Source organism: Anser anser (genome assembly GCF_964211835.1).
Source record: "Anser anser genome assembly, chromosome: 3".
NCBI lineage: Eukaryota > Metazoa > Chordata > Aves > Anseriformes > Anatidae > Anser > Anser anser.
In genome coordinates, this window is record NC_139722.1 from 121,250,758 (window position 1) to 121,278,218 (window position 27,461).

Here is a 27,461-nt window from a genome sequence, read left to right on the forward strand (position 1 = left end):
GTCAGTCAATGAAGTTTCTACCTCACCCATTAGAAAGGTTTGAATATTTTAATTTAATTTTTTTTAAACTCTTACAGAGCAGGCTAAGATGAGGTCACAGATATTAATAAGGATGTTACAACAACATAACATCTAAAAAACTGTGGGATCCCATCAGCCTGGGGCACATCCGGGGAGAATATAATCTATACCAGAGACCATCATAGGTTTCCAAAGAGCTGGGAGGTGCCGATGAAGCAAGGGAGCTGCAGGTGGGCTCCTTCGCTGCCCCCAGTACCTGCTCCCCTTTGGCTGGCCATATTGCACCCCACTCCATTCTTTGTAGCTGCCATGGCTTTGGTCAGGACAGTTTATTTTCTTCCTAGAGGCTCGTATGATGCTGCGTTCTGGATTTTTGATGAAAATAGTGGTGGTAACACGCTGATGTTTCAGTTGTTGCAGGGCAGTGCTTGCACAGGGCCAAGGACGTTTCTGCTCCTCGTGCTGCCCTGCTGCGAGGGGGCTGTGGGTGCACCGGGAGCAGGAGGGGACACAGCCGGGACAGCCAGCCCAGGGTGACCGAAGGGACTGCCCACACCACGTGGCGTCACGCTCTGTGATAAAAGCCAGGGTAGAGGAGGAAGGGGGGATGTTCAGAGCAATGGTGTTTGTCTCCCCAGACGTGCACAGCAGGGCACTTGTGGGACTGCCAGAGCTGCATGAGGGGTACCTGAAGCCAAGGCGAAGCTGTGACTATGCATATCGTATTCATCTATGATGCAAAGACAGTGTTATCAGCTGCAGGCTTGTATACATTAGGGTGCTGCTTCTGGACAGCATGTGGGTGGTGGCCAGCTCTCAGCAGGAGGAAGAATGCAACATACTTGGGCAAAACCACCACAGCGGACACCAGTAATCTCTCTTTCTTCAGGCTTGGAGCAGTGGAACATACAAAAATTTGTTCGTATGTCAGCCCCAGTCCCCTATTTCTGCTTTGTCCCCATGGCCCTCCCAACACGAGTGGTGCTTTCCTTGGAGTGAAGTTCAGCATACACGTGTATCCTTACAGGACTGCTGTCTTTTCTTAACAGTAGGGAAGAGAAAAGCATGCCAGAAAAGCCCACTTGTGACTGCTGCTGCCAGAAAAGGCCCATGTAAAACATTTACCCAGCTAATAAATCTTTCTCTGCAACAAAATGCCTTGAAAATGCAGAAGCAAAATGGCTATTTGACCCTCCTGAGATCCTCCGCGGCAGCAGGAGACAGTAAAACATGAGATGCTACCTCCTCCGTCACCTCTGCCCATCTCCTCCACCTGCAGGAGGCTCTGCAGCTTCCCTGCAACATGCGACGCTGAGCTGGAGCTCAGGTCTGCTCGGGCAGGGTGAATAATTAAGGGTAAGCGCTTAGTGCGAACATTTCTGCACAGCTCTCGCATTGGGCATTAATCAATCAGCTCATCGACTCTCTAATTGCCACACTGGCTGAGGTTTTCCCTCTCTGTATAAACACAAGGCTGACATCACTCTGGTCCCTGCTTGCCGTGTTTGTACAACCAGAATGAATAAAAAAAAACAAAAACGCACCCGCATAGTGCAGGTGGTCTTTAAGAGACAAAGAGGTAGCGAGGCTAGCTAGTGGCAGCTCATGTGCAAAGGAGAGAAATGAGAAAGTTTGGAAGAGAAAAGAAAAGTTGATGTTATCAAAAGAGATTTGGGAGAGAGAGAAGATGAACTGAGAAAGCACTTATTACAGTGGGGGGAAAGTGGTGGCACCAGGTGCCAGGAATGGCCAGGAAAGCAGCCTCCCTCAGCTAAAAATGGGATTTTGAGAAAGAGGCTCAGAGAATCAGGAAAACAGACAGGGTTTGTAAAGTCTCTGGGGCAAAAGAATACTTGGGAAATGTGAGCATATGCTATGCAGTGATAAACATCCCTCAGCACGCAGCGAATTAACTAAGGCGCTCGCTGCACCCAACTACCAACAACCCACTTTGGGTGGGAAGCAGAGGAGAGCAGCCTAACCACGGCTGTAACTGGCGAAGCACCTTGCTAGGAGAGGCTGTCAGGTCCGGCGGGCTGGGAGGCAGCAGGACTCGCAGGTACAGGGGGAAGGTGCTTGTGGGGTGGTTCCTGCCCAGGGTGCTGCACTGCCACAGGCTCGGAGCAGGAAAGCCTGCACCTGGTTGTGAAGGCGAGCAAGTGAAAAAGGCTTCCTGTGCTCTGTGTGATCAAAGCCCCAGCCAGAGCGCGGTAAGTCTGCAGGCTACAGACTAATGCTGCTTGGGGATAAGGCAGATCAATTGGCACCGGTCTGAAAGCACCTCCCCGCATTTCTGCTGGCACAGGCGGACTCCTCTCCTCATCTCGCTCAGCATCTGATGACTTCCAGGTCTTCCTGTGGGGTCTCCAGTTCTGGATCTCAGGCAACCTTTGCTCTGTTAGCCTGTAGCTGCTGCTCTGAGCCGCTGGCAAGGGGCTTAAGGTCAAGCAGTTCCTCGGGTTGCTCCGTGCCCCGCTGGGACACCAGGACACAGAGAAATAGGACCCGAAGACTTGGAGCATGCAAAAATTCACAGCCTCTGAATTTCAGGGCTATTATCTGACTGAACCAAATTGCAATGTGTTTTGGTTAAATAATTGATTTCTTCAAATGCACACAAAATAAAAAAAAATCACTTGGTATTCTGGGCTTCGTGAGGCTTGATGTATTTGCCTATTCTCCAGCCCATCAGTTGGCATTCAGTGCTCCCCAAGCTCTGCTGCCCCTGTGCATCAAGGCATTGCTGTGTTCTCACAAACGTGATTTTCTCCCACTTAGATTCTTAGGCACAACATAAAATTATAAAAAGCTGATTTGCCAAGTGTCTGGAGAGACAGCAAGCTCCTGCCTAGAGGTTTACAGCATTCCTCAAAGACTCTGCTAATTTCCCAGGAGATAGCAACTAAACAAATTTGGCCTTTCATCTGCAGCCTCCAGTTAAATCCCCTTCAACACATCAACTTGGGAAATTAGCCTTCAGTCTTATTTTCCTGGATTTTCCATACCAGGCTCAGCTATGCAGTGGAGCAAAGCCCTACTTCAGAGGTACCTGTCCTAAACCAAACACTTGGCTTCAAAGCCTCCATATTTCTGCAGTGGAGGAGATTCTGATTGTAGTATTTTTGGAGTTGAGTCAACATCTTGGAAGATGTCTTCAGCTTCCAGGCTTTCCTGCACTTCACCTTGCAATCTCTTTAAGGTGTAACGATGACAAAATTTGGATCAAACCCTTAAGCTCCTGAATGACTTCACAGCCCATGATAAGCTCCTGGAGCAGGTCTCTAATTTTATAGGAACTTTAAAGAAAGACCTTGCAGGCTAATTAAGCCTCCCCTCCTGAGCAATCCCACTTCTGATTTCTATCAATCCCCATGCCAGACTCCTTGCTGTGCGTGTTAATGGTCTTCTCATGAAAGCGCAGGGTATCCTCTCGATGCTAATTCCAAAGCATTATTTTTGACTTAAATGTACATACAGCAATAATGAGATGACCTAAGAAACTAAAAAATAAAACTCCAAGGAAAGTCTAGCTGATACAAGAGGAAAGGGGAAAATACAAGCACCTCGTTGGTTTCAGACCCTGGCAGTGTGTGAACTGCCTGGTGATTTACAGTCCCCTTGTACGGATCAAGGGCACGGTTACAGCCCCGGAGGTTAGCAACACCAACAGCACTACAGTGAAAAATCTTGGCTTCTGTTCGCAGGGCGAAGAACGGATTCAGAGGGTCTCAATAAATATGTCAGGTTTTTGTACCAACCATTCGGAAACATTAAGCAGAACGCGCCCGCCTTTGTCCACACGCCTCTCAGCTCCGAGGCTGGCTGACAGGCTGGACACCAACTGCGGTGGTTTGCTCCTCGCAGGACAGCAAAGCCTTTTAGCACCCTCGCAGCTAATAGCACTGATTTGGCTTATTTTTCATGCCCTTCTAATTCTGCTTTTAGGTGTAAGGCTTGGCTGCTCTGTCAATCACACTTCTGTTCGCGTGGTCCCAGTGAGGAAAACCTGCTGCATTTTAAGAGATTCAGGTAAACCTTCCCAAGTCTGAGGATTTGATCAACTTCTGCGCTTCATCTGCTCACTGATCTCATTCTTTCATCTCATCTCATTCACTTGCTGGGAGAATAACGCCAGCCTTCCCAACTATCCTGCTCCCATCTTTTTGGCAGCTGTGCTGCTCTCCGTGGTGTTTTCTCTAATCTGATCCAGTCAGTGATATTCTTCACCTCTGATGGGTGGTCAAATCACGGCTTCACCTCAGCAGATGAAGGGAGGGCTGCCCGGTTCCCACCAGCTCTGCCTCGTGCTTTTATCCAGGAGGAAGTTGGGAGAGCAGCAGAGAGGCAGTAATCGGAGCACTCTGCCAAGCTGATTTTGCAGACTGAATCTGCTTTAATTACACTCACACATGAATTAAACATCTCCCCTCCCAAACACATTCTGGACGGTTTGCCAGGTGGGCACACGATGCGAGCGCAGCCGATGAAAGCCATGACTCACGTTTGGTTGCAAGGGGAACTGCCTCGCAGTCCTGCAAACCCCTGCACACAACGTTTTGCACACACGGCTATTCGTGGACTTGCACTTACATGCACATGTACAGGCACACATGTAAGCAAATGCTGGCAGAACAAGTAATGCATTTGAAAATACACATCACTTTATTTTTTTTAAATGCATATTCTCATAAATCAGTTTTTTTCCAGAAGCATTATGGTGGGTTGATTCTTGCTCCTCAAACACATGCTTGGAGCATCGCTGCATAAATCCCCCAGCTGCCGCCCAGCGCCTGCGTTTGGGACACCTGAGGGACAGCAGGAGGCAACAGGTTTGCTGAACAGAGATGTCCCCAGGGAAGTAAGACACAAACTACAAATCAGAGGCTTTATCAACACAGAGGAGGATCATAGCATTAAATGTGAAGAGCTAGAAAACCTGGAGGAGCTGGGAAAAAAATGAAGGGGAATGAAGCTCGATATTGCCAGGAGCAGGTCATGCATTTGGGGATTACTGAAACATTTACTCTATTGGGGATGCACAACGTGAGCGTGTGCAGGGAGTGTAACACAATGCTGGAAGGCAAAAGGGGAAAAGATTTTGGCAAGAGACCTGCACAGGGTACATGACTGAAACATCGCCAGGTCATGCCTATGCAAGAGGGATATTTCCTCCTAGACTGCAAGGGGAAAAATATTTACAGCAGAGCCAGAGATGCCGATACCGTCGTATGAGCAACTGGTGCTACATTTACCATAGAGCAATGAGATTTTGGGGGTGTTTTGCTGCTGCTGTGAGCTTGCCTGCCCTACAAATTATCTCTCAGTGGAAAATGATGCCTGCTATTTCTGAGCAAGCGGGGAAAGGAGAGTTACATGATGAGACGCTAAGAGAGCCTGGCTGGAGGATTAGCTGCAAGGCTGGGTTCGCTCACTTGTGAGCTTTCCTGGGTCAGCTAACACGTGGGTACCACCCCAGCCTTGACGAGAAGGTATTTATTAATACACAAAGGCACACACAAAGGCCTCTCCAGAGTTTACAGTGAAAAAAAGATTTTTTGTGCAATTTGATTTAGTCCGGCCCAATCAAGACAAGAGCTTAGTTCTGAGTGCTTTCAGCTGAAATGCTCTGAGGCGCAGAGAAGATGCTGCAAATTCATGCTAACAAATCAGCTCCAGACATGCAGAGGCTTCCATCAACACCGGCTGGTTCTGCAGGCACTGTTTTGCAGGTCCTTTAAGAGCCCTTCGATTGCGGATCCCACTCCTCGCCTCCACTCACAAAGCAAGCTCACGGCCATCACGAGGACACCCCTGCGTCCTACATCACCCTCTGCCATCCACCACCAGAATTTCCCCAAATTTCTCTTGCAAGTAACAATCAATCCCTATGCACATTTACCTCTGAGCAGCTTGGAATTACCCAAGGCAAGATTGGTTCCAAAAGCAAGCAGAGGGAGGGTGGGCGCTCTGTTTTGCTCAGGAGCTGGGTATGTTCTCCAGGACCCACGAGCCAGCTCAGCTGGGGAATACGGGGAGCCGCTCTGCTTTTCTGCAGCAGTGCCGCATCCTGGGGGATTTCCTTGCTAGGTTATCTTAATATCACCTCTCAGTTGTCAGTTCTTTTCTGTACACACGCCCTTCCCCAGATTAACTTTCGGGCAGGTGAATTCCCCAGCTGGATGATTTTGTAGTGAAATCACTGGATTTTGCAGGCTTCTATGGGTCCCAGAGAGAGCAACACATATATCTACAGTCAATCACTCACAGAAAAGTGAGACAGAATTAAGAAAAATCACCATAGAAAAATGAGACCGAATTATCTGAAATTCACAGTAACAATCTATCACAGGTATATCACAAGGGACAGAATTTCACATCTGAATGGGCTTTTCAATCCACATCTGAAGGGTAGTATATAAATGCTACAGGTTATTTAAGTTGGCCTTTCAAGTAGTATAAATTGGCAAGTCAGCTCCAATATTAATCATGAGATAAATTTCAAGTCGACTTGAGTTCTTTTTGTTGGGTTTTTGAGCCTGCAGGGTCACATTTGTGACCATTTTTCTGCAGCCATGAGGACTAAAGAAAAGAAAATGCTTTTGTGATGAAAGCTGATATGCCCACGGAACTGGAGAATTCCCAAAGCTGTGGGGAGCGTGCGTGTGTGTAACCCCCCAAAACCACGCGACTTGCAGCAGGAGCTCACTACACCAAAAAACGCTACAGAGCTGTGTCACCGATCCCATGCAGAGCCTCTTGCCTTGAACTGCTTTTTCCCAAAAAGCTCTTCCAATAGCTCTCATACCCCTCTCTTTACATGCTCTTGAGTCAGCCTTAGGTTTGTGCGGCGTACCACGATAACCAAATACATCAATTGTTTTTTCCTTCCCAGTTGGATGAAAGTAGCTTATTAGCAAGAGCATAGTAAATTATTTACGAGATATAACAAACCAAATTTGTTCTTGAGACACATTCAGACACACAGAGAAGGAACCCTTTGAGCACTGTTAGGGTCAGTACGAATCATCCTGCTCTCCAATCATTTAATTACTCCAGGATTAGGGCTGCATAAGCTATGGTCTACACTTTTGTTAATGAAAACATCCATTATTACTCTTTTATTTACGTGGAGCAGTGGAGCACCTGGAGGCCTTCTGCAGCTGAGCCCCTCATGCCGGCATCCTGGTTTAGGAAAAATATGCCCTCAAACACCTTTGGATCATGACAGACTCAACTGCTAGTGATCTTGGTCTAATCATAAAGCAACTTTGAAATATTATACATTTAAAAAGAAAAAATAAAAAAAAGGTAAGTGCTGCAGGAAACGGGCTTCAGGCATATTTCACTGATAGGGGGGTGAATGTGGCTCGCTGAGAAGCAGCGCTTTGAAGTTGCTCCCAACTGGATAATGAACAATTAGAAGAACAAATGAGTTAAGCCAAGCAAAATGCACGGGTGTGCCCACAGCACCCTTCATCTCTGGAGCACACTGACTTTGTAAGACTGTTTCAAATGGAAGGAAGAATTCCATGCAAAGAAGCGCTACATACACCAGATCTGCACTGCACCCGACTGCTAACAGTGCTCAAAAAAGCCCACGTCAGCTTGCAACCAAAATGCTGCGCTGCCTGACCAGCTCGATGCCATGGGGATCACATGCATCAGATACACAGCCTTGGGCTAGGACATGCACCAGGTCTGGGTAGGAAAAAGGCACCTAAAGACTCAAACCAGCATTGTGGGTGCTATTTGGGAAGTCTCACAGCATCTGCTATCCAAGCACATGCCTAACGGAAGAAGGGTTTAACCCACACCCTTCTCTTGTCCCTTAACACCAAAACATGCTTTTCCAGACTGCCCTCCCCAGCCAAAGTGTCCAAATTCCACCGAGACATCACAGCATGTAAAAGTTATTTTTTCCACATGGGAAGCTGGTACCAGAGGACGTGGTTAAAGCTCCTCAGGTACCAGCCATTGCTCACCTTTCCTATCCCTGTGCTTCCCCCACACAATAAGGACTTGCATCCATCCAGCTGACCTGCAGAAGACCTGGAGGCTGTATGGGGAACCATCTCGGATGAATTCCTGAACTCACTTGAGGTCTAGAGAAGCAGAAGGTCCCAGAAAAGCTGCCACAGGGCATGTTCCCCAGCCCCAATTTAACTGGTCTATTAATTCTCACCTCCCTGACGTGGCTGTCACCAATGTGATCGTCACTGTTGCCACCCTTTCCCAGGTGGTTCACTGCACACAGCTGCCTCTGCACCTGCATGACAGTGGTTCTAGTGAGATTTCTGGGCTAACTCCTTCTACCCTGCACAAATAGAGCAAATCCATAGCAGATTCCCCTCAGGGCACACGGGGAAGGGATTTCTGCTTGGAAAGCCTCTCTGGGTTACAAAGCCCCTCACGGGGCAAGCTGTGCAGCACCCTGAATAGGAGTTAATTACCCTGGAGAAAAGACAGGCGCTGCTCAGAAATGTGTTATTTTCCATTTTAAAATCAAGGGGATTGCAGTAAAAAGTAAATAGATAAGAACTGTGGAAAGAAATACAAAATACTGCCTGCAGAGCCCTTCCGAGCTGTGTGGATGACACCCGGGAGCTAAGAGATTCCCAAGTCACCTGCAGAAATACCGCCTGTGAGAGAAGCGCAGACAGGAACTGAAAGCAAAGGCATCTGAGCCCAAGTGGAATTAGATGCAAACCACAGGCACTCCAGTCTGGAAAACACCCCTTGAGAAAGGCTACCAATGGCTAACTCCTCTATTTTCAATTTGACATCCAAACTTCCATGGGACGATGCGTCCAGGAAAACAAACCCACGAACTTACAGCGACGGAGAAGCAACAGCAGCAGAAGCCCACGACATCCATTTTTTTAGCTCTGGACATTACTGTGCGACTGTGAGCAGCAGCAGGGGAGGTATAAGGAGATGGCATAATGCTTGTTTGCAGAACTTTTATGGCTAATTGACATTTTTGCAGAGCTCCCCAGACAGCCACAGGCAGCGCTGGTTGGCCGGGCCATGGAAAGCAGCCCTGAGCTGCGTCCTGCGTGGTGCCCAAACGGGGACCATATTTCTGACAGAGACTCTGGAAAAGAAGTAATGGGTATAAACATGCCTCAATGTGATAAATCTGAGCAAAAGCACTTGTAGCCAATCTTTGTTCAAACAATATGATTGTCTTACAAATTACACACTTCCCTTAATTTCCACTTTTATTGTGAGATGAGCTAAATCCCTCAGGGGCCATCAAAGCATCTCGCTGAAGAAATATCAATGTATGTAAAGGAAAGCTTTCCTTTCAACCAGCAAGAATGGCTTCAGCTGCTCACGAAGGGCTTTTTTTTTGTTGTGGTTTTATTTTTTTCCCCTCTGCATTTAGCTCATCCATCTATGGAAGTAACAAGGTGTGAAGACAAACTTTGCTATCACAGAGGAATATTGCTAATGATTTCCCTTTCAACTGCTTGCTCAGCTTTACCTTTGCTAGAAAGGATTACCTGGTGCTGACAAAAGGTGTCATCTCCACTCAGATTAATTGCACTCACATTAATTACTAGTGCAGACCAAGGCTACTGAGTGTAACATTATTTCAGTACATTAAAACAAGCTTTAAGTAGAGTTTGCTGTATTGGGACAGCACACGGTTCTTCCAATTCAGTACAGAACTGCTGACCCTGTTACTCACAACAAAATAATCCTTTTAGGGTGACTCAGACCACGATAGCGTGGCTTTCCAGCCTTTTCTCTCTCGTTACTTCTTCTCCCTTTATGTCTGCTTTCCCCCCTCCATCACGGTACACCATGGCACCTTGCCCTGAGCTTTATTAGGTGACTCGTGGCAGCACATTTCCCGGCTAAGAGCCCTGCAGGAGCACTGCTCGGCTCTGCTGAAATTGCATCCCCTAAAATACGCCACTTTCAGGATTATATTTCCCCACAGCACACAGCGAGTGCCTCAGACTCTATAAAACATGGTAGCACCACTGGCTTCAGCTGAGCCCTGGCATACGTGGGTTGAGGATGCGAGCCAGCCCCGACAGTCCTGATGAAGGTTTTGCTGATGGAAGGAGGAAAACCAACTGGTCCAGCTACCAAAGAGCCCGAGCAAACTCAGATATGCTGCACTGGCTGCAGCCTTTGGGAGGCCTTAGGGAGGAAGAGCTGCACCACACCAAAAAGGAGCTGACCACAATTTGGTCTTACGGGTTTCCTAACGTTGGAGGTGGGGTTAGCCCTAACCGCGCATCGGTGAATTTTCACTTGGCTCAGCACCTGCTTAATTAGCTATAAAAGAGCACGACAATCAGAGAGAAACCTCTGACAACCTGCTCCTTAAGCATTTCAGTCTATCAGTAGCCAAGCCCGTCGCTGCAGCGATGCTACAAGCGTTCAGTTGCCAGCAGCCAGAGGGAGGGCACGGAGCCAGAGCCCTGCGGGAGGCACTCCTCCTCCCAGCCAGGCTCAGCCCAGAAATCAGAGCAGAGGGGAGAGGAGCCTGCTTTCCTCGCCTCCAGCTGTGGGCTGCTTTGAGAGGCACAGCACCTCTGAGGCCGGCCAAAGCTCCTTACAGGCTAAACCAGCAGTCGTGAGCATAAAAGCAGTGCTCGTGGCGGGGGGTGGTGGATTAAAAGGACTTTGTGCATTAGAGCTGAGCTCAAGGCTTGGTAGGACGGAGCTGACAGCCGAGTTCAGGGCAGGCAGAACATCTTGCCCACAGGGAGCTTGTAAAATTAAGTAATTCCTCACACAGACACAGGACAAGATACGAGAATTAGACTGAAGAGCTTGGCCTTTTCCCCTCTCATCTTTCCCTATCTTAATGACTCATTACTTGCAGCGCCAAAAGTACGGAGCCGGCACGACCCGTCAGTGCGGCTGCTCTGCAGAGAACACTCGTGGTTGTGAACAAAACCCACCCAGCCACAGCTCCCCCTGTCCTGGGAGCAGCTCTGGAGCTAGTTTAGGAACACAGGTGGATCCCACACCAGCCTCTTCCCCATGGCTGCTGCCGGAGATCCCAAAGAACCCAAACACCACAACCCAACCCCAGATAATCCAGCTGCTTCGCGATGTCCACATGGCCCCACTAAGAACGGGTTTGTCGATATGCTGGTAAGCAGCAAGAAGGTTAAATTAGTTCAGTTCATACATATTTAAGTACCACGACCTGCATTATCAAACTCAGGCTCAAAATATTTGTAATGGCACAATTAGCCTCAGGCACATTATCTCACTAGTATCAGCAACTGTATGTATTTATTTACAAATGACACAGGGGGGAATTAAATGTTGCTGTCGCTGTTGTCAGGGAAACTATCTACTTCTAAATTTTTAATTTTTTAATTTAAAATGTTGTATTCTAAGCAGGGATAGTCATTAAAATTGTATGAGGAAAAGGGGAGGAAAAAAACTGGTGTATCTACCTATGGTGGAATTGATGTACGCTGTAATTACAGCAGGTTACGGGAAAAAAAAAAGTATCTTTTATGTGAGACCACGGTTATGAATATTTCTGCACACTACTTATGATTACTGTTGTTTAAGAAGGAGAAAATAATTTATTCTGCATGTGCAAATCCTCAGCAAAAATTGCAGGTTGGAATACATAATTTACCTTGTGTACTGCAATTTTTATGTAAATACTAGGATCATCACCATAAAAATGGTTGCTCAGTAGAGACAGTTTTATAATGATATAAATGGTAATTTGTGTAGTAGAATTTAATAACTAATATCCTAATTTAGTATTTTCACAGAATTGGTGGTTCTGGGAACATGCTTTCCTTGAGCAAATACCTTCTAAAGCCTCCACAGCAGAGGTGGACTATCAGATCTGTCTGGAGAACTGCTGCAATATCTTGTCAAGATGTTTCTGTAGAAGAAAAACCAGGCAATGGTAAGAGGAAAGCGGCGTATCTGGAATAACACACAAGGTGAGACTGCCAGTCTCCAGCCTCACTGATTGTACAATTACAGGTAATCGGCATTTCCCTAAGGAAGAAAACCATGCACGTAAATCTTACTTTGAGCTCGCTCCTCCAAAAACCCAAATGCCCAAAGATTTACCAGCCTCTGCAAACCCAAACTCACCCCCCACCCCATCCTCAATCCCTACACTCCCTCACCTATCTGCCTGTTACACTGGACGCACATTTTGCTTTTTAAACTAACCTGTTTTATGTGCCCATAAAATGAAGCTGTGAACCCGGTCCATACCCAAGCAGCGCAGGGAGCAAGCTGGGGAAAGAGTGCTCGTCCCGTACCCTTGGGGTCCTCCTCACCGTCTGCCCACGGCTCTCGCTCCCACCCCACGTGCTACAGGGAAGGAACATTTGGTGATGGAGTCAGATGGAAAGCTCGTTTCTTCCTCCCTGGTCTATTTGCGCTACCTGAGCTAATAGCTGGCAAGGAGGGGCTCTCCGGGATACCCTGCGCATCTGCAGAAATCCTGGCTTTATTTTTTCTCAAATATGCAAGCCATCTGTCGACAGCTCCAGCACGGGGAGCAGGAGCGGCAGGATGCGTCGGAGCCTCCTCCACTCTCACGTCCTGGAACGGCTCTCCGGAGCATCCACGTGTCCTTACTGAGAGCAGCCGTGCTTGTCCCAGCAGTCTCGTGTGCATGTTGACACGTGTGTCGGGGTACACCTCAGCATCCCAACGTGACAGCACAGGGAGTACGCCAGAGAGAGACACAAGAGGAAAAAGCCTCTGGAAAAAAGCCACACCGATCCCAGAGCTCTCCTCTCCCTCCCATCTCACCCCCTGATTCCCACGAGCAGCCTGGGGCTGACCCTTCTCTCCCACACTCTGAACTCCCCAGGATCCCCATCTCCTCGCAGAAAATCCAGTGTTTGGTGCCACGGCCCCAGCTGTGACAAGTTTTCCCTTAGAGAAGCCCGATCCCATCCCCAGTAATACCCCAGGAGGCTGCTAAGGAGAAAGGCAGGAGGGAACAGTGGAACAAACAACAGAGGATAAATGTATTCTGAGGATTTTTTCCCCCTTGCATTTCTTGTAATTAAGAGTTGCTTTTGCCTTGAGGGCCGTTAACATGGGATGCATTTTTTTTTTTTAATTATTTCTGGTTTCCAATTCCAGGCCCTTTATTTGTTTTCATTTACAGCTGTAAAGTTGTATGGTTTTCTCCCAAGTCTATCCTCGAATAGAAGACCTAATAATATGAGTTCTGGGACATTTTTGTGGCAGGGTTAGGAAGTCACAGCACTACTTGTGATTCTGTAGATTAAAGCCGAGGACATTAAATAGTTGCTAATGGGTTAACCCCTTGGTGTCAATAGGTTGCTGGCTTCGGTAACTTCCATTTGATAGAGTTGGAAAATCCTTGACATTTTGCACCAAGGGGTTAATTTGAAAAGGGATGAGAGTTCAGTTTCAGTTACAAGTGTAGGCTTAATAATAAAGGAATGAAAAATTTAGGTTACCTGGAGACCAACCAGAGTGTAAAATTGTCCTTGAAGGTGCAATTCTATGTGAAGGTGAAAACGAGGAGTTTGAACATCATAATGTTGGAAGAACAGAGAGGAAATATGAAAACAAGCTGGTACTTCAGCTTTTTTCCCCCCACCACTTGGCAATACGTAAGGGGACAGTAAAAAAATTACACCAAGGGAGTGAAAAGGAATCAACACAACGCATACATTTAATCTCCAAAACAACTGGAACTGAACATGATTTACTCTTTTAAAAAGAGATTGAGCAAAGGAACTGGAGAAACTGAACGCCATTAGAAACCCACAAAGAAAAGCCAGAGCAGCTCCTTCGTCCTGACTTGTGCAAAAGTCGTATGAAGTGGTCAGCAAGTGCTGAGCTTCCTCAGGACTACACCAGAGCAAAGGGAAAGTAGCAGCTCAAGTGACTTGATTCTGGCTGGATAACATGGGGACATGGTGTCGGACCTAGCTCTTGAGGTGCCCAAGCGACACCAGCTCCTCTCTTTGCCCCCTTCTGCCTTGCGTTTACCCTCCCACCACCGATGATTTCCTACATGTTCAGCGGGCACCAACCACAAGAAAACACGTCCACCCAAACACTGAATATTGGCCAACGTGCAGACAAACCACAAGCTTGCAGAACAAATTAAGCTATTCTGAGTTCTGCACATCTCTGAGGAGAGGGATACTGATAATGAATTTTTCAGCAGAGAGCTCTGGGAAGCCTGAATAACCACAGCCCAACCCCTCCCACCTGGCTAAGAAATCACTCAACGCAAGAAGATCCTGCTCGCACTCTTTTTCCAGGATGTCACCTAGGCATTCTCATTTAACAGCCTTGTCAAGTTCCTGCTGGAAAGATACTACAACAGCTTTAATAACGGTGTAGTGAAAATTGCTACAAGCCTTTTGTCCTGCAAGGTGCAGGATGCCAGACAGGCATTACTAAAGCAGCAAAACTTGTCGTGTAAAATCTCATCCCAAACGCAAAGGCCAAACTTCTCAGAATGACTTTGCAACACCATGCAAGATTTAGGTCACACAGAAGGAAATACACATAGCCAGCGTACCCTAGTGGAGTCCCAGTTCAGACTGAGAAGCCCTCAGCATTTCTCGCTGGTACGCTCTGCTTTGTCGTATCGTGTCTTGCACTACCACCACCACAGAACAGGGGAACTGAAACTCTTTTGCATACAAAATGCGCTGCTGTGCTGAAGGATGCTCTCATTTGCTGGTGTGCCTGCTACAGTTGAGAAATTCTGTCTCCATTCAGCAGAGCAGATAACGCTATGCAAATGTTATTGTTACCACAGGTTAAAAAAAGTGTAACACGTATGCCTAGAACAAGCACATAGGTTTTGTGGTTGTTTTGTTTTTAATTTTCTTGCAATGTTTTCTGCATACCTAAATTCTCCATTGCTTTTCCTAACGACACCCAGTGCTACTCACACGACAGATAAAGTCAAAGTCTGGAACGTAATTAAGATGTTAAGAGGTAGCTTCATCTGGACACATAAACCAGAACACCTGCTTATGGTAGCAGGTGCCAGAATGAATATGCTCGGGCAGCTTGGAAGCCCGTCCGAGAGTCTGATTTCACATGCAGCCAAACAACCTTGTTGTGTTGGAGCACGGAGGGCGTCTGCTGTGCCTCCTGGAAGTGCTTGCTTCTCGGAACTGGCTGTTTGCTTCATCCACACTGCACTAACAAACACTTCTGAGCTCAAAAATTGAAAATAACCGGACAGATCTGGTTACTGGACAACTTGAGATAGATATTGAATCCATCGCACAGTCTTATGCTAAGCTTTACATTTAATGTGTTATTACCTCTGCACTGTCCAATACTCTTCTCGTGTTGCTCAGATACAAAAATGAGGAGAAATAGAGAAAGTTACGGACAGAAATGGGCCATGGCTTGCTTTTGCAACAGTAAATTGCCGGCTGAACACAATGGGAACAACAGGTGATTTGATACTTGGTTTCAGTTCCAGAGACCAGTTCTTGAAGCTCTCATTAACAGTATACTCATTTTCACCATGAAAAGGAGTAATTTCCAACCCATGCATCATCTAGCTACCCATGTATGAGAATAAGAGATAACTGTGATGTCCTGAAAACACACTGAGAGCTCCCAAATCGCACAATCTCTTTTTCTCCTCATTTTTGAGATCCTGATTTCAGATGTAGTTCACAATACCAAAAAAACAAGGACATTGATTTTTTTGCAGATCACGACTAAAATCTTGCCGCAGTCAGTGAGCTCCCTTCCATCTTAAGGAAAAACAGATTACCACAGAGGCAACTCCTCTCTCAAGGCTTAAAACAAGTTCACATGGAGGAAATACATTGTTTGGCAGCGATGGTGACAAAAAGCAGAGTCCAGTTAAGACCTCCTGACCTAAACAAGGAGGTATCATTAGGCAGAAGGTTTCCTCTCCTCAAACACGTTGTTTGAAGAATGGCCCATGTCAAATGTTAATTACAATAGAAAAGAATATAGGAATGATCATAAAAAAGTACAGTAATGCCCCCGAAGCTGTAGCATGAGACCTTTGAAGGCTCAGAAGTTCAAATATGTAGAAAGATCAAAGAACTTGTGTTCCACTTTGTTAGATCAGAAGATGAGAAAACTACCTCTTTAAAAAGGGGGGGGGGGGGGGGGGGGGGGGGAAGGCTTTTCTTTTTCTTCAAATCTTCCCAACACGTTCTTCTAAACTGTCTGTAAAGCAGGAAAACAGAAAGGAAATAATCGAAAATTTACAAAGAATGAGAACAAGCCATTCGGACAAAATTGTTATCTGAAGATAGAAGAAGCTATCAAAAGAAACTGCCAGGGACTTTGAAAAAGTCTGTAGAGCTTGGGAAACTCAAGAAACAGACCAATTTCTTAAAAACAGTAACAAAAATGCTGCTGGAACGCTGTGAGCATGTGAGCTGTGCTATGGGGAGCTGACACTTCAGCTGTCAGCACGGCACTGGAGAAAAACATCAGCAGTTAAAATGAAATTATCAAGAAGAAGATGGAAATAAAGACTAGGACTTCCCTAATGCATTTTTTTGCTGCTAAGGCCTTTTATGCAGTAGAGACATGAGGTTGAATGCACCATTCCAAAATCTTGCTTCCATTTTATCAAACATTAATGCCATCACTTTACAAGGTTCCTCCCCGACTCCCAAATTTTAAAAATCTCCCTCCACCCTTGAGAGATTCAACAGCTCCTCCCCATTTAGTATTGTCAGCAAATTTACATAGCATACCTTTGATTCCTGCATCCAAGTCATTTAGTTGTCACCGTTCTGAAAAGAAGTGTGTTTATTACAGCATTCTGTTCTGCAACCAATCTCTTAAAATTATATATTAAAAAAAAAAAAAAGACCTAGTATATCAAAAATGTACTTCACATGTCTGCCAAGAAAACATGAGGACTTCAACCCTTTAACCAGATCTTAAGGCCCGTTGCAACTCCACAGGTGACAGTTGCTCATAAAGACCTCCCTGTGAAAGAACACCTATTTCCCATGAAGAGGCTGGAAGCCAGAACGTTTTTGCTCTTCAACTTATCCAAAGTTACATTTTTCTTTATTCCCCACCCCCACCCCCGTCCCCCCAGGCTCTAAGGAAATAGAGAAAAAACAAACCTGGGGCTGAACATAAGAATCTTGCTAAGTTAAAATAATTCATTTCTTAGGATTTTGGAGCTTCAGTGAAAAGATAAAGCAGTGAGCTGGCAGACTAGAAAATTGCAAGCTTTATCACAGTCTAGTACAACCTATTGCTCATTCTCATACAGGATGGTTCGCATGGACAATAAATGGGAAATTCTGCAATAGTTTTTAAAGACTCATTGATTAAACTGGAAAGATTGTGTCTGAATGTCTGGAGCAACACATTCACAGTGTCCTACATTTTTTCCCGTTTTTCTTATTATTTTACTTAGTTCAGTTCCTCATTTTATCTGCAACAACCACAAAAAACTTGAAGTAATCAACCAAGTTCTACAGAGGTTTTTGTTTTGTTTTGTTTTTCTTCACATTTTTAGGACAATTGCAAAGATCTTCACACGGATCAGGAAAGCACACCATCTCCCGCAGCAGCAGCTGGGTATCAGCTTTCGAACTTACCCTGCGGGCTGCTGTGGAGCCAGGGGACTGCCAGGAGCTGTGTAGCAGCAGGGCTTCGGGGGCTACTCTAACACCTCTTTCCTACAAGCAGGAGCATATTCAGAGGAAAAGCACTTCCAGTTAAAAGGAGTGGGGGGTCAAGACCAACAAGGCGGCTTTGCCTAGAGTTTTTTGGAATCCTGACCAAGTTGTCATGCAGAAAAATAGTTCAGCACCAACTCTTCTGTGTCTTTCCGCCTTTTTTTGTGCATCCCTATCGATGAAAAATTGTTGCAGTGTCATCGAGGTTATGAGCCAAGAGGTCCAATGACTCAAACGGAGGCACAACTTCAGTTACAAAGGCAAGAACAATGGCCTCAGGTTAGTAAAGCACAAATAAACACTTGGCTTTATATATAAACAGTCCTAAAACAGAAGTTAAGCTTTTGCTTAAGGACTTCACTGATGTAGAGCCCACAGGCACAATTACAGAGGCACTCTGAAAAACCTGTACTGGCCCTGGAGATGACTCTTCCACAAAAGTCACTTTCATTTCTGAAAGTGACAATATCTTGAAAGCAGAATTAATGGACAATTTTATAGCCTGAGGAAAACTATGCAGGAATGCAGTTAGGACATCCTGTATACAGCCAGTAATTTCAACATACATCTCGACTTCTATTGAAAACTTCTTACGAAGAGACACAGCCTGGCTTAAAGACTGTAGGTTATAAACCATCATATTCTTAGTGATGATACCATTAAAAGATGCCTCATAGCCTAGCTGTACCTTGCAATCATTTATTAAACTCTGGGTCAAGATGAAGAATATATAAGAAGGTGGGAAAAGCTGGTAGCCTGAGGCTGCCGTCCTAATTGCATGCTTACACTTGCATTTCTCTAGCTTTTAACTTGGTGACATTTTAAATGGAGTGATTAATCGGCCTTTACTTTGTTATTTGCAATGTACACATTTAACGCTGCAGGCCAGATAAACTAGCCAACATAAATTAGCCACCTTATTGGCAGATTTATACCACCAGAGCATCTGGTCCTCCCTGAATTAATTTGTACTGTAGACAGGAACCGAGCACAAGTCGTCTTTTGAACTCATGTGAAAAATACGAATATTCAACTTTTCACTCGACTTAACTCTCAGTCCAATTGTGTTTTTCTTAAACAGGTTCTCCAAATCCAAACTGACATGAGGCATGTGACTTACCTCTGAGAGTCCTGCGTGCTCAGCCCTTCTCACAGGCTAGTGTTTGCTGTGTGGCATGACAGTTTCCCTTGTCAGGCGCTGCACTGGCTGCCGTGGGAAAGCACTTGGCACTACTGATGTTTTTTCAGGTAGAAAATCTGCAGAAACTGGTTTTGCACAGCAGATAAAGCAGCCTGCCATTTCTTGCCCTGCCAGGATCTATCACAGAAGCGGCACACAGGAAATAATGCTCTACAGACAGTTATGTAAAATTCAATTTTTAAAACTCTTCAGCATTAATTCTTTATGGTATCACAGTGCAATGAGGCAGGAGGAGGAGCAGGCCAGGCCAGGAGAGACAGAAAAGACTTTCTGGTTTTGCTGTGAGATTTAGGGTCGAAGTTCCCATGCTGCTACAAAACCCAGCAGTATCATGCCCAGTTTCTGTCTCTGTGAAGCACTCACATGGGCCATCGGAGTTAACACAGTGAAAATACCAATCTTCCATTATTGCGTGCAGCAACATCAAACTCCAGTTACCCAGCTTACCACAGGAACACCCAGCAAGCGTCCAACCTTGACTTTCTGATTTGGGAAGTGTGAGCAAAGCCAAACGGCAGGCTGAAGGAGAAAGGGAGCTACAAACTGGAAATGAAGACGTGGCATCCTGGTCAGGGGGATGATACATGCACAGAAAGGTGCTGGGAGAAAATGGAGAGGTGCAATACAAGCACAGGGCACGGTGAGGACAGTGAGGTTGGGTCCCTCTTGTTGACGATGCGCTGGTGAAGTTAGCACTCCCATGTGGAAGTGCTTGAGGAAGACCGGGAACAGCTGGGATACAGGATGCAAAACCAGTCTGGGAATCAACAGGTTTGACTGGAATGAGTCACCTAAGAACCTGGCTCCCAATTTAAATTATTACGATGCCTAAGTCCCAAGAGACAGATATTTAAAAGGTATTCAGATAGTCACATATACACAAAGACATTTAAGTCTACCCTGGTATCCCCACTGACAATAGGTCTTTGGTGGCTTTGAAATTTTACCTTAATTTTAGCTGTTTTCAGTGAAAAAACATCAAAATAATTATAATACTCTCAAAATTTTAATGATCCATTCTAATCTTTTTTTTTTTTTTAATTAGAAACGCTTATCATAGCAGGTTAGTCTTACTAATGGAATCCAATTGTCTTTATTCATTGTATTAAATGTAAAGCATTATTGTTCTTATAATTTAGGTCACGAAATAAAAATGTTACCAGTGTTGTTGCTTCAGGTTTTAATAACTATTAATAACCATTAATAACCATGAAATAGTTTGATTACCAAGACCTACCAGTGGTCAATGATGGCAACTCCCAAATAATGCTTCATACTCCTAAGAAATGGCACACAAAACTTACCTTCCATTATGCATTTTAATAACCGAAAGCCGCTTTATTCTGCTTTTTATACAACCAATTATACATTAACATGTACATGTACCCAATTCCAGTCACAGTGTATACATATTTTTGGATCCGCAGCAATATAAAATGAGTTCTACCTGTATATACATGTGCAAGTCTGAATAAATCCTGAGTAATTTTAAAGTACTGTTAGTAAAATCCTGTAAATTTTAACTGATGCAAATAAAATTGAGGTCTTACAGTGTTATGCTCTTGTGAAGAAGCTGTTTTTCAAAAACAGAAATATAGCACTTTGCATTAGCTTTATGCATAGCTTTGCGCTCTGTACACTGCACAGTATCCACTTACGGTCCAGGTAATTAGAAAATGTGAAAAGATGCTGACCGCATTCTTCAGTTAACTATTGCTTCCTTTACTTCTTAATTAGTGGCAAGTGATTTATTCTGCTTCAAAATAACCAAGAGTGGAAGACTTCTACAGGTTTTAAATGATATTCTTTCTCCTGTATATATTTTGTAAACATTCAAGTCACTCAGGCCCTTAAATTCTTCTGAGAAAAACTATACAATTGTACAGTCAAATACTTATAACATGTGTCCTGGGGAAAAAAAAGAAACAACAGCAGAGTATGAGCATTACCTTAAATGCCACAGTATGCTATAAGGAATCAAAAGAGGCAATGTTCTTTAAGGAGCAACTTGGACAGAAACCGAAAGGCTGCTCAAAAACCCTGTCAGTATGACACATCAGCACAGGCAACACGAGATGATCTCACACGACCATAACAAATTGTCTGAGCAGAAGTGAGGGAAGCATTCCCACTGAGGAGCTGATCCAAACCCAGCACGAGTCAGAACTTTCATACGGTATTAACAGAGCAACTCACACAACAATGTCTGCATACCCCGTGCCAGGAAAATGCAGGCACTTCTCATACTAATGCGAAGTGGCAGAGGACAAAAGCTAGCGTCAGGGCACAGCTGTCTTTAGCTGGAGTTGGTTTGATGCAACTTCTCAGGCATGAAAGAAGATACCCTTTTTTCTTCCCCCTCATTTTGCTTGTACCACGAGTGAAGGCACCACTGTCTGTGCTCCTCCGGCACAAGGGTCCTGGCAAGTTAGCTGGTCCCATGGCTGCTATAGTCAAAAACTCCTTTCCTGAAGAAGGGTGAGAATTCACAGATGGTATGTTTAGACAGAGTTGACCCCACTTTATCAATGTGCAGTGGAGATGATGGAGATTTCAGCATTGCAGCAAAAAAGCTCCTGAGGTATTTCTGTGGAACAAAATGCAAAATATCATGATTACAACCACTTTGAAGAATTAAATGAACAGCAGTACAAAAAAACAAAAAAAAAATCTAGACTAAAACAATATCTCCATGGACTACGAAAAGCCCTTCTAATAATCACCAGCACTGAAATCCATCCATTAAAAATGTCTCCTGACATGTCCATGTTAAGATCAGGAAAAGCAGAAAAAAACTATTTCCCACTTGCTTTCCCTGCCAAGCATGCTGTTTTATTCTGCACTCGTGTGACGCTTCTGCTAATCATGACCTGCTAATACTGCTGTCTAGCATTACCAAACACTGCAGCAGGTGCAAGCCTCAAATCTATTCTGCAGGAATTTCACTACATATGGACACAAAAGGACTTCAGAAATCGTTCCCTCATCAAGCCTTTATGAACCCTGCATTGAAAAGGATTTGTTTTGACCAAGGCCATCTGCACAAATATTGTATGACTTCCATAACATTTCAGAACCTAACAGCATCTTTTCACGGAGTTGCCCTCTAAATGTTTTATTTTTTTAAGAAGTCTGACACATAAGAAGCATTCCCCTTCCCAGAAGTTAATATCCACCAACCACTGCGCGACTCGCATCCATTTATATCTACAGAAATTGTGACAGATGTACATTAACACAAAGTTAGGTTTCACAAACCTGATGGGGTTTCCTTCACATATGGGTTGAATTATTACAATCATTTAACATAGTTTAATAAGCCATATTTATAACTTTGAACTAAAACACTGTAGGTAAAATGTTGATCAGACAGGTGCTAAAAAAAAATAATTACCGAATGTCACCCAAATAGCTGCATGGGAAATCTCATCTAGAACACAGGGATAAACTCCTTTGCTCTGCTACAGACTGACCACAGAAGAAGATAACCTGAGAAATTATTCACTAATCCTGGGTGCAGCGGGAAGTACATCTGTAAGACAGAACGCCACAAATATCCTATGAAAAACACAAGGTTTAGTCATTGAATGCAGCAACTTCTGGGTCATGAAAGAGGTTCGTTCAGGAAGCGGTCCTAATTATTCACTTTCTTCTCAAGGAGAATTTCTCCATAATATAACAACCTGTTATCTATTTAAAGTACCTTGGAAACCAGCTGTATTAATATCACAGAAAGCGGGATAACAACAACAAAAAATAGCAGCTGGCACATAAGCTATTCTCTTGGCAGGATTGGTAGATTTTCTTTTTTATTCAGATCTCCCACAGGTTGTATTAATGCTCGTGAAAAAAATTCATTACAAAAATGCCTTCAAGATGAATTCCAGCAGACTAAGAGGTAATTTAAAGTGAGCAACAGATGTCATATCGACTTTTGTCATAATTAGTTCACAAAGTAGGGCCCTTTAAAAAGGTCCCAATCCAGTAATGCCTGAAGGATGAATATGGTGGAAAATCAAATGTAAAACAAAGCATACTGTTAGAGTTTTAGCACTGTGCTGAAAAGTTACTGCAGTAATTTCAGTTTATGGCTACTGAAGGCTCAAAGGTACCAAAATTTCTCACTGGAGACATTATAAGACCTATTGCATTCACCTTGGTATGTATGGCCAGATAATTGACTGTCATGCCTTTGCTGTAGAGCCATTATTCATTGTTTTGGCATGATAGCTCCAATGGCAGTGAACAAAAAAAAAAAAATCCTTCTGCTATAAGTGTGTACTTATCTGACAGGGAAACACTAGGAACAGCAGGTATACCTATTTTCCTGGATCTGTATGCAAGAGTTGCTCAGTGAATATCACAGATTCTTTGAACATGAAAAAGATACTTGGGAAAATGGCAACAAGCAGACCCTACCGGATTATGATGGAATTCATTTTGTATGAAGGTTCTCAGCCATATGGCTTTGCATTATGTGCTCTTCAACAACCATTTCCGAACAAATTAGCCCTCTTTTAAATCCCATATCTGCATTCGCCCTTGTTTGCAATGCTGATGTGTTAGCACAGCGCAGAGCCGATGTGCCCTTGACACAAAGAAGCTGTTGCTTCAGTGAAATTGAGGCTGCTCTGTCGAGATACGTTGGCTAGGAGTTAAGTCCCGTAGATGGCAAACAGTGATTGATGGCAGAAGTGTTTGTTCTCACAATTACTAGTGTGTATGCCTCTATTACAGGGCTGCGGCTAGGCAGGAAGGAGGAAGGTTGCTCTGCCCTGCGTGCTGCAGTGTGGACAAAGTCGAAGCATGTGTCAGGAGAAAAGGAAGAGTGCTCCTTACTGGTATGTGGAAATAAGCATCCCTAGTTCAGCCAGGATAGGCAGAGGATGAGGGTCACAGCAATCAGAGAGAGGGACAGGCACGTCGACACCAAACACTGGTGACAACAGAGAGAAAACTTTCCTAGGGATCCAGAAGGGCTTTGGCACGGACTTTGCTGCGACCCAGGAAGTCACTGGAAGCTGCAGCAAGGCTAGATGAAATGGTCTTCTCTGCTGGGACACAACAGACAGGGGGAGAGCTGTTTTCAAAGCTTTTATATTAAATCCATTTCCAGCAGCAGATACGATTTTTCTCTATTTACAGAAAAACACTGTTGTTTGTGCTGAGTTAAAACTAGGTGGGATGCACTCTGGTATCTTTTGATGTGTTCCCTTTAAAAGAAAAAAAAAAAAGAGTCTTTGATGCTGGCAAGCTCAGAGTGCCATCAGAGAAACATGTACAAATTCTATATAAATTAATGCTGCGACATCCTACCTGCACTTCACCAACAGCATCTAAACAGCATCACCCCAGAAATGCAAAGCACCACATTATAGCAACCCTCCTTTTGCAAGGTTTGCATGACTAACTTTGAAAGAAAAAGCTAAGTAAATGCTACAAAAATTTCCAAAGTCTTGTCTTACTTGTTTTGTTTGTTAGCCTTTCAAAACTAGTCATTTGTTCTGGATTATTTAGTCTGGTAATCAGTATTCTTCAAAATGCACTTAGGAGTTTAATTTCACTAATAGCGTTCAACCTGCTATGTTGTTGGTTTGCTGGAAAATATCCTAATTACAAATTTGTAAACGTCTCAGTGTGAGGGCACAGGACCCTGGCATTATAACAGGAATGGAAAATGGGTAACTTAAACAGTTTGTGCTGGTTCCTCCATTTAAGCACACATCCACGAACAGCAGTTAAGAGAATGAAAATATTCTTGACATGTACCAAATTTTTAGAGACAAAAAGCCAGGTGAAAAAAAAAATCCAAACTAGGAGAAGCAGTGTTTTTCCTCTCTTGGCATGCATTATATCCTTAATGACCTTTAACTTAAAATTTATGACAGTGATACCTGCAAATTTTCAACTTGGATTCTGAGTGCTTGGAAACGAAGCAAGACTGGAGAACGGTGTGAGGCCCACCTACTGATTTGAGTAGTTTTCCCTCCAGTTTCATTATGCAAATGGCAAAACGGTAACCATTTTGAAAGCTTATTAAAAATTATTACTTTAATAAGGTTTACTTAAGCAGAAGGCCAGTGATCAGACTCGATCCATCAGCACAGCAAAGTCATTCTAATGATTTTTGCACTACTTCATAATGTGGGGACCTCATAATTTTATACATTTTAATATAAATCCATAACTTAATTTAAAGTTATTAAAGTTATTACAATCAAAAAGCTTTCTCGAATGTGAAAACGTTCTTATCATCCTTTCAGTTGTGGCATTTTGAAGGGGAATTCAGTTCAATGACATTGTTCTCATAATCCATTACAAACAGTGACAGCCTCCGAGACCAATAGCAGAGCTTAGGAAGAATTGGATTTTTCATTAAACTTTGGTTTGTTTAAAAAGTCATCAACTCTGGTACTTCCAGAAAGTGAAAAAATTTTGAGCTCCTTCCCCTACTGCAGTTTCTACCAATTTCACCCAGAAAAAGAGTGTCGTAAATTCTTTAAATATAACACTTCACAATTAGCATAATAAATATCACTAATATTTGACAGGCCTAAAAGCACCACAAACTGGAATAAAGGTAAGCCTCACAAGGCTTCAGGGATTTTTGAAACAATAGCCTCTTCTCCCCACCCTTCCTTCAACACCTACACATCAATCTGACAGTGAAAATCTTTGCCACAAGGTCACAGAAGGTCGTCAGTGGCACAGGCAGGAATAATTAACTTGCTCATCTACCTTTGAGCATCGGCTCCTCTCTCCCTTTAATAGAGATGCTAGTTTCTCTTGGCACCAATCACGTAATTATTCTGTTGACTAGTGTTAAGTGCTGCAAGCTTTAAATCAAATCTTGATTTGAATTATTCATAGAGCAGAGCATATGCAGGTATCAACAGCTGTTTTCTATAGGATAGATAGCTGATTACAAAAAAAAAGACAGATTGAAGCATATTCCCTGACTCTGAAAAACTGTATTATACTACAATTAGTCCCAGCGATTTCAAATGGGATATTCACCAAAGCCTGATATTCCTGAGGAAGAATCTGGTCCCAAATGAGCAGACAGGACTGTGCTTAGCTGCCAATCTGCCATCACAAAACCAAAGATCTGCTCAGAGGAGAAAGCACGCAAAGGGAGCCCCATGTCACTGTGTAGAAATAAGAGCCTATCTCCTGCCTTTGTCGCCTAGAAGGAAATTGTTGGACGCATGCAAAGGAAAATGAGCGTTTGGGGACTGTTTCCCAAATTAACCAGCTTTCTTTATTTTAGACCATTCCACTGGTGTCTTGAAGGGAAGAGAGAAAAAAAGACTTCCAGGGTGGTTTTTCAAATACGAAACGCTAGAGAAACGCCAGCTCTCATCACGAACAACAATCCCTACCGGCAAAGAAAAAAAGCCTGGCTTAAACGACCCTGACAGGAAACGGTGCCTCGTGGCAACGTGGGGTTGGCAGAGGGCCCTGTCTGCGGCGATACTATACACAGAATCTGAAGAGAATGGATCTCAGGTCTGCCCAAAAAAATAGGATTCAAACTTTTCATTGGATCTGCTTCTTCCATGGCTTTTTTTTCCTTCCTTCTCCTTACCGGCAGAAGTTAGAGGGAATCAGCACGCTGCCAAGGGAGGTCAGCTGTGGTTGCAACCAGCCGTACCACAGGGAGAGCGCAGAACAAAGGAACCCTTGGCAAAAGGATGGCAAGCTAGGCTAGCTCTGCCTCACTTGGGACACGCACATCTTAAACACCAACAAGACTGGATTATCTGGGTCAAGAGTGGAGGGCAGGGAAAGCCATTAGCCAAAATATTGGAAGTTTCTGCAGGAACTGAGTTCCGAGGGACCAGGTTCTCGTATGCCAAATATGCCGACATTATCCAGCGAGGGGTATTCACGCTGTCCAACCCGAGGCATTTTGTCCAGCCAGCAGTCCCAGCAGGCTCCCTCTGTGGTCTGCAAGGACAGCCTGGTCCTCCAGGACACGGCTCAGTTCATCACAGCGAAGCTTCTGCCTTGCGTTTGCCACTAAAACGATCTCCCCTTCCCTTAGGGACATCCTGAGGCTAACTGGTTAATTAGGTGTGAGTAATTGCCAGCAAAATGCTCTGATTGCTCTCTAAAAGTAGTTTCAGATCAATTTCTGGATTTGTTAAATATGAACAAGCAGGGAAAGAATTGGCAGACAGCAAGAATATAAAACACGAGGTGCCGTTGCTTTGGAGTACAACGGCATAGAAGTATTGGGGACCATACAGAGACTACGATTAACATCTTCACCTCCAGCCATTCAAGATTCATTCAATTCTCCACTCACCAGATATAATTACTCACAAGCGTTTTGGTCCTCTGTGATTTTTTTTGTTTGCTTTTTGTTTTTGCTTTTTGCTGTTGTTGTATTTAAAAAGAGAAAATATGGGGCTTCAGTTCCTTTTCCCAACAGCTTGACATATGTGGTGAGGTATCATAAAGTAGATCTGAGTATAATATGTGAGCAGGACAGCATATGATATCCTGTATCTGAAGTTATATTTCAGGCCCTTCAGGAAGTACCTGATGTCACCTCTGTACCCGTA

General features: G+C 44.3%; 1 protein-coding gene and 1 long non-coding RNA gene across 11 annotated transcripts in view; both read right to left on the bottom strand.

Moving 5' to 3' along the window:
- Nucleotides 1-386: 386 nt before the first annotated feature.
- Nucleotides 387-16,134, bottom strand: LOC310896643. Its single transcript, XR_014581706.1, has 2 exons — nucleotides 8,004-16,134; nucleotides 387-4,826 (listed from the first exon to the last, which is right to left on the bottom strand). It is a non-coding gene; the product is annotated as an uncharacterized lncRNA (long non-coding RNA).
- Nucleotides 16,135-20,196: 4,062 nt separating this feature from the next.
- KIF16B (kinesin family member 16B) overlaps nucleotides 20,197-27,461 on the bottom strand; it is a 158,143-nt gene continuing 150,878 nt past the window's right edge. For 8 of the 10 annotated variants that reach the window (XR_014581686.1, XR_014581687.1, XM_083829140.1 and 5 more), the window contains one exon: nucleotides 20,197-21,478. Coding sequence is in view for 8 of the 10 variants with exons in the window: in XM_083829140.1 (XP_083685266.1) it covers nucleotides 21,320-21,478 (159 nt within the window). In the remaining 2 variants the exon portion in view is untranslated. Of the gene's footprint in view, nucleotides 21,479-22,285; nucleotides 22,424-27,461 lie in introns of all 10 variants that reach the window. The other 2 variants (XM_083829132.1, XM_083829129.1) reach the window with 1 other exon arrangement.